The sequence below is a fragment of the Embiotoca jacksoni genome, unplaced genomic scaffold (assembly GCF_022577435.1).
Source record: "Embiotoca jacksoni isolate LCO1_2020_lvr unplaced genomic scaffold, fEmbJac1.0.p SCAF_2, whole genome shotgun sequence".
In the NCBI taxonomy this organism is placed as follows: Eukaryota; Metazoa; Chordata; class Actinopteri; family Embiotocidae; genus Embiotoca; species Embiotoca jacksoni.
Window position 1 is genome coordinate 10,733,690 of NW_027185340.1, and position 8,183 is coordinate 10,741,872.

General features: G+C 40.5%; 1 protein-coding gene across 2 annotated transcripts in view; it reads right to left on the reverse strand.

Annotated features, from left to right (window-relative positions):
* Positions 1–8,017, reverse strand: part of lims2 (LIM and senescent cell antigen-like domains 2) — a 28,465-nt gene extending 20,448 nt beyond the window's left edge. Inside the window, exon 1 of one of the 2 annotated variants that reach the window (XM_069154523.1) lies at positions 7,847–8,017. In XM_069154523.1, coding sequence (XP_069010624.1) covers positions 7,847–7,875 — 29 coding nt within the window. In that variant the 5' untranslated portion in view covers positions 7,876–8,017. Of the gene's footprint in view, positions 1–1,687; positions 2,014–7,846 lie in introns of those variants that run through there. The other variant, XM_069154522.1, reaches the window with a different exon arrangement.
* Between the last annotated feature and the right edge of the window lie 166 nt (positions 8,018–8,183).

The following is an 8,183-nucleotide window of genomic DNA, read 5'->3' on the forward strand; positions in this document are numbered from 1 at the left end:
GAGGAAAACATCATATAAACATAATAAAGCTAATAGACTTTCCGTTGGCATTGTTTCCTTGATACCCATATGTAGTTTTAACACGTGAAGTTATGACGGCTGATTCTCATACGACCAGCAGAGCTCGCTTAGCTACAAAGTGCAGTTGTGGTTAGTGATAAGCTGCTTGCACAAAAGACAAAGGGGAGTTTCAAGGAGGACAGTCTTCTACCTTTTGCCAGAATAGTGTTTAAATCTGAAAAAGCTTCAAACAGTACAAAAGGATTCTTGTTTGGCTATGGACACGTTTTTGTCTAAACTCCAGTAATATGTATGTTCTTGTTCTCACCACCACATGCACGGTGTCCTTCCTTCAGACTCCTTTTACACTCAATGTGTTGTTTCCCTGAAGCTATTTTCAAAATGCAGGTGTTTCGCGTCTCAGTTTCTCTCAGTTGCTCAGTTTCTGCTCCATCTGTGGTTTAATGCCACCTTGTCATATGTTACGTCTGCTTATTTGTAATATGGTTGTATGCAGACAATCTCTGTGTTCATTCCAATACTGCGCAATTAGAATTGTCATATAAAAATAAAGTATGAGTGAAAAATCATGTATGTTCCATTTAATGGGCTGACAAACGCTGCTGCCGCGATTACACGTCAGTGTTTTATACTGCTTGGTTTTCAAACTAGGGAACTAAGTCAAGGAGGGGGGAGGCTACACAGCAAAGGTTTGTGGTTTGACTGAGGACACCTCTAAAGAGAGAGCTCCCTCTTTTTATCTACATTCCTCACATTACAACATTCTTCAAACCACTTTAGGATTTCACACACACACACACACACACACACACACACACACACACACACACACGCACGCACACGCGCACACACGCACACACGGGGGAGGAGAGAGATGTGCTTCACATGAAATAAACAAACACCTTATTGATGTTATTGTATTGTGAAAACGAGGTATTGCAAAAGTCTGCACATGTTCATGTCCGTTACTGCTCCTCACTCAACTCAGAGGAATTCAACCATCAGCTGAAGTATTTACAGGTCAAATGCTCAACTACAGCTCACTCTTATCTCCTTGTCGGCACACTCCACACTTTTCTTCTTCTGTAGCAAAAATTCGCTGAGACGTTGTCGATCAGCTGAGGCTCAAAGATTAAAAAAAAAAAAAAAAAGCTGATAACTATGTTAGTGACAACCGAGCAGATCCAAAAGGCCAAAGGACACCACATTAAAAATAAAATATTTATGACCACAGATTAGGCCCTCAGAAGAAAAACCTGTTACTGTTGGAAAAATGGAAAATAGAGACCAAACACCACGAGCAATAAAACAATATTGCAATTTCTAAGTCAGAATTTGGAGAACCCGGAAATTCCATATTGCAAGTTTTACGAGCTCGTTATAGTTCATTTCTTCGTTCATTGCGCTATAAAGTATAATTGTGGAGCAATTTAAAACTATTAATGTGGGCGGCAAAAGAAGACCAAAGAGAGGAACAATGTTTTATTGTGCTGCACAGAGCACATTTAGTTAAGAAGCATAAAGTTTCTGGTACAAACTGAGAATGATTTCAGATGTCAGGCACAATATCAGCAACACATCATACAATACAACGCAAGTAAAATGCTGATAAATGTCTTATCAGCGCACTGACGGAAAATTCTAAGCTTTATGAAAGTAGACTCACCTGAGGCTGTCCCTCGCCAGACTTCCATAGCTGTCTGGTCTTTCCTGTCTTCGTCTGTACAAGTCTGAGTTTGACAACTCTTTCAGCCTCAAAGAGTTCATCTCCCCTTCGCCTCTCTCTCTCTCTCTTTCTTTCCCTCCCTTCCTTCCTCCCTTCCTTCCTGCCTCTTGACTGATGAGAACAGTCCACAGTTACAAGAAAATTCAAATCCAAATGTCAAGTCTTGTGTCGCTCTCTCTTCAACACACCTCCAGGGATCACACCCTTGAGGAAGGACATAAACAGAGGTGTGGTCTCACGGCCTGCACACCTATCAACCTATCAACCACGTCTTGCTCCTCCCCTTCAGGCATTCCCCCCCCCCATTGCCTCCTCCCCCCCTCCCCTCTCTCCTCCCCCTCCTGCAGCAGGTAGAGGGCAGACACATCAGCCAAAAGGAGACTGAGACAGAAGAAGAGTTAAACTCGTTGCCCTTTCAGGCATTTCCCCCCCATTGCCTCTATTTGCCTCCTACTTCTCCCTCTGGCTCATTCCTCTCTTTGAAAGACAACATGACACAGTACAAACAATTGTAGAGAAGAAGAAAGACTATTTCCCTTACAGTCACATATTACATACTTTAAAATGGCAAGCTGTTGGTACTAGTCAGTAGAATTATCCTGAAGACGCCATTTGAGATCAGAGTTTGAGTAATAGTGGATGTTTGAGGCCCAAACAAACGTATCTTAGTTTAAAAAAAAAAAATACAAAGCCAATAGTTGTACTTTATACACACTATGTATCATTTGTGATTTTGACAAGGAGAACCCAGTAACCAGTCACCATTACTATGAATATAAACAATTAGAATGAAAAGATATGAAACACGGATTAATAAAAGCAGCACACAATAACCTCATGTATAAATGTTTGGATTAAAACCACTTCGACCAGCGAAGCAAGTGGTGTCATCCAGTTTATGTGTTTCAAATCCATCTGCAGCAGTCAGCAGGAAAACAGTTTTCAGGCTTCCTCCGCTCTAGGCATGTTCATATTTTCCCAGAAGAAACAACAAACTATTGAGAAAGGGTAAAATGTCAATCTATGAATAATTCATCGCAGCGTTACTGAATGTGGGAACAAGCGCTCCTCCCCGACAAGACGCAAAACACAACAGATGCGCAATTTTAGACGCAGCTGAAAGTTTCCTCGCAAACGTGCTCGATAAAAAAAAAACACCGAGCTGTGACGTCATCTCGAGCAGAGGTTCCCAAACTTTGTCCCACCAAAATTTGTATTTCAAATGAAATAAATAAAAATGGACCACATTTTACGTAGATTTTAGAGCTAGGAAAATGCCAACTCAACTGTTTTTTCATGTGTGATTTCATTCTAAAATCACTTAAGACATTTGATTGTGTTTGTGCAGTGTACGTCATTCGGTCAGTGCCTTAAACTGACAATTATGGATTTAGAAGTATGTCCAAGGTTTGATGGAGTTAAATGACTGTGGGAAGAGTAACGGCTGACTGAATCCCTGCATCTCCTTAATATGCGCAGACAGGTACGTGTCCCACGAACAGTTTTTACCCTGCAGGTTCATCCTTCAGCAGCTTGCCTTGACCTGCTCAGCATTCTACATCGTTTTGACAAACGCACACAAGTAGGAGAGTGTGAATGTTGAGCTTCAATATCGGCTTCACGTATTGGAGAGCTGCAACAGGGTCACGCTGCATCACGAGCCGACATGTCAGAATATGTCACAACATTTATGATCAATCCCGGAGTTTTTGTTTGCCGTCTCTCTCCACCCCACTGCTTTGTACAATTTTTGTCAAATTGTTTTATTCATCATTACAAACAAATAAATAAATAACAGTCTAAATAGGAAAGTTTATAAAAGCAGCATCACGGTCTGCCGTGTGTGCTGCATTTCCAACTGAAGGGAAGTGATGATGGACAATAACGACTGTAGAATTTAAAAGCTAACACTGTGTTTTGGATGGCAGTTTTCAGCTGGTATAAATATGTAGTCCAGTTATAAACATTCACAATGAAACCTCATCACCACACACACACACACATTTGTATATAATATATATAGATATATATACTATATACTGTATATACTGTGCATTTTATATTTATATTTTAACTGCTATTTTATTGCTTTTCTATTGTTCTATTATTATCTTATAGCTTCCTGTATGCTGTAGCGAAAAAAATTTCCCCTCGGGGATTAATAAAGTAACTACCTAACCTAACCTAACCTAACACACACCTGGTTGAAACCGAGCAGACATTTGCCACAAGCCTCAAATGCTCTCTACCACTGCCACTGTGCGGACAACATTGGTATTACAAGCCATTCTGTCAACTGAAATGTTTAATCTCATGACTGAAAACAAACCTACAACACAGGAATAATTAAAATGTGATATAACGATAAGGGGAGTGTGGAATTACTGTTTTTTTTATTGGACACTTGAAACAACCAATGTATTTAAAACTTTTAAAACTGAGCGGAAAAAACTTTCTAGTTGTGTTCATTTTAATCAATCATCTCTTTATTTTACTGAACTGTTCTACTACTGTTCAGTTGCTTCATTTTATCCTACTTTTCCATAGAAACTATTCATCATCAAATTAAAATAACAAACTGTATCCTGCCATCGCTCACACACACACACACACACACACGAGGAAGTACACGCAAACAAATGCTGAGGCACAATGTAAGAATTCAAATTAATACTGAGACCATATAAACAACATAATAATATGGTTTGTATACATATGTCAGACATAAAGCAAGCAATGAAGCATAACTGCTAATTGTTACAATTAAAAAGCAACAACTGTGATAACAATATAATAACTCCTCTTACCGACGTTGTGTCAAACTGCAGAGAGGATATTTCAGTTGTTGCTGCAAACACTCCTACTGCAGTTATCTCAGTCTGCATTGCCACATCACTTCCTGTTTGCTATGGTGTGTGTATAGTATGTATGTGTGAGTGGTTGTGTATGTTTGTGTCCACTATGTGCCAGTCCTGTGTGTGTTTGAGAGAGATGGGGAGGGGGACGTAAAAACCCAGCACCCTAACTTACAGGTACGTGTGTGTGTGTGTGTGTGTGTGTGTGTGTGTGTGTGTGTGTGTGTGTGTGTGTGTGTGTGTGTGTGTGTGTGTGTGTGTGTGTGTGGTTGAAGCCGCTGGCTCCGAATGATGGTCGGGATGGAGGCAGGGTGTGAGGAGGTGGAGGGACCTTCGGGGACATAAAGGGGGGGTGTGGCCAAGGACAATAAGGAGGTGCGAGGAGGTATGGGGGTGCCATCAATGACCAAACCAAATGGACGGTAAAGTCATTCTTACAGACTTATCATGTGAAGTGTTTCTCTCAAGCTTCTGTTGAGAAGGTGAAAGGTCAAACCCACCAAGCACACAGACTCCCACTGAATGCAGGTCACGACGTGTGTACGAATGATTCATCGGAGTCAATGAATGGATCTGTTTCACTGTGATTACAGTAGACCAAAAAAACCAAAAAACAACTGCATTATAGAATGAATCGTGCATATTTTCTCTTAACAAACCAACATACCAACCTGAAAACAGATTGAAGCAGCGAGCGGTCACTACTGTGTACAGATCGTTAACGGTAAAGGAGACGCAACTTTGGAACACACACGAGTTTGCGTAGCTATTCTCGTTAGGACATTGCATTGACTTCCATTCATTGTGGACATTCTAATCCAAACCTTAACCTGAGCTCAACACACAGTTTACCACTAGTCCTAACCGGGACCAATTCATGCCTGAACCTAGTCTGACTCACCGGATGTCGAATGTTGGATTAAACGTGGTGACTTTTGACCAATGTAAGCATTGGAGGAGCATTGCACATCCCGTTCCTTCTGCATCAGTCACGCAATTACCTTCCATCGGTGTTCTAAACACATAATAGATTCAACAGTGCAGACCGTAATTATTGAGGCAGTTGCAAGTTGGGAGTAAAATTTAATTATTTTAAAAAAAAAAAAAAAATGTGAGAGATGTGGTCCTTTTAACACAGTTCGCACATTACCAGAGTTCAAAATGAACTGGGCACTTTTCTACTAAATGTTTTTTCATGGGCAGCTGACTGTCACCTCAATATTAAACAAGTCACAAATTTTCCATCTGGGTTTGGTTATCTGTGAATATGAAGGGTGTAGAGAGGATGACCATGCAAGTGAGAAGAAATGTAAAAAGGAAAGATCTATCAGAGATGTCAAAGGTAGTTGGTTTGCCTGAATCAATAGTCGAGTACAGAAAAGCTCAAGCCTTGTGGATGAGTGGAAAAATCATCATTATATTGAACGGCAAGTCAAGAATGCTCTCCACGATGAAGGTGAACATTGTTCATTGACAGCGATCACGATAAGTATTAATGACCCGGACAAGAAAATTGGTTTCCGCTCTTCTTATTTGTTGCAGGAAGCGAATGTTGTGTAAATTGACCACTAATGCCAACTCTTCATGCCTGTTTAGCAATAAATGCACTTTAATGGCAAAAATAAAGTAGCGGGTCTTCACTGTGTGACAACATTTAGTATGCAGTACATTACTAAAAGTTGACTATAAAGTCACTAATGTGGGATGGAAATTTTTAAACTATGATGATGGTTTATTAATAATATTAAAGGAATTATGCTCCCAGAGCTATAACACTGCTGAAAACCATTTACTCCACCCATATTCCAAAAGGCAACGAATCATTGTGGTATAAATAAACAGCAATCACACTTCCTCACATCACATGCATCCAGTTAGTACACACACAGTCAAATCTCCCATCACACGAGTTCACTGCTTCCAAACAAGGACAAGTCCACACTGGAGACCGAGACGTTCTTCTAAGCTCCAGTTGTGTCAACACAGTGTGGGATCAGCTACAGATGTAATGCACTGGGAATGCAACAATCCCCAGGCTTTTAAAAGACTGCCTCGTACAGCTTTTAGTGTCCAGTGTGCTTTATGAAAGCTAGATTCATCCCAGGTCATAATTAATTCTGCAGTGAACACAGCAGCATTCACACTGGGTGGAAGAAATACCGCTCTGACAAGCAGTCCCCGGGGAGCGGATGGCCAGGAAGTGGTTCGCAAAGCAACAACTACTGTCCAGTGACTTCATGTGGACATTCCTGGGCAGGGAGGAGGTTTATCTGCAGAAAAGTGAACATCCTCACTCCATTTCTTTAAGTGTTTCTCACTTTGCGTGGCTTCGGTGGGGGAGCTGTGCTCCATTAGTGTCCATTTAGTTACTCCATACATTTGGAGGGATTCGTACCTACCTTCCTCCAAAAATCTAGTTTATACCAATGTTTTTCAGAAAACTAAACTTGACAGAGCTTAAAAAGGCATACACACAAACGTCAGAAAGGTTTTAACTGGACAAATTGCTTCCCCTTTTAATTGTTGATCATATTTAAATACTATGGTTATAATGCTAATTTTAAGGCAGTGAGCACAAAAAGACAACAGTGTGTCCTCCACACGTTGCTACTTGTCAAGATTTATCTCATCAACATGGGAGTATCAGCATCAATAAGACATCCTGTTACATTACTTTCAGACCTCCGCAGTATAAACTCAACAGGCTTCAAACCAAACCAAACTCCATTCAGAATATTTCTTATTTTATCTTATTAATACATCAATCATTTTAACTTCTGCACACATCCTGTAAAGAGTACAAACACCTTAAAACGTCACAATTCTTTTTTTTTTTTTTTTTAATCCAGTCTGGAAGTACAGCAGCTGCCTACCTAAAGTAATCCAGCGGGGGGCGCTGTCGAGCAGCTGAAACCGCCAAATTGAGATTGTAGCTTTACAGAGATTAATTGCTAGTGTAGCTAATGCACGTTAACTCTCCGTGGTACAGACCACGTGTTCTCCGATAGATACAAACCAGGTTTATATGTTGAAAAAAAAAAAGAAGCCAGACTGACCCGGAGGATTTTTTTTTTTAAAATGGGTTTGTCAAGACTAAACTGCAGTGGTCTAGCCCCATAAGAAAGCAGAGCAGAGCGACGTTTTTTTTTTTTTTTTTTTCCCCTTCCGCGACAAACTGTCAACTTCCAAACTTTTCAGGCAAAATGTGTCTTTTAACGACAAAACTTTTAAAGTTACCACTTACCCGTTAGTCATTTCAGTAATGCCGAGCATGGCTGCGGTCTCTCCCGGAGCGGACGTGTGTTTTCGGACCTCTGCTGCAGATATCCAGATGTTGTACAGTCCGGGATGTAACGTGAGGGTTTTTTTTTTTTCCTCTCAGCGAGCAGAATGGCGAAGACGGGCCTCGCCTCTGTCCACCCACCGCACTCCACGGAACACGGCACTTCCGCCTACGACTTTCAAAATAAAACATGTCCTTTTTTTTTTTCTTTTTTTTTATTTTATACGCTTTATTAATCCCCGAGGGGAAATTTCTTCTTATATCAATGAGAATGTAAAAAAAAAAAGAAAATCATATC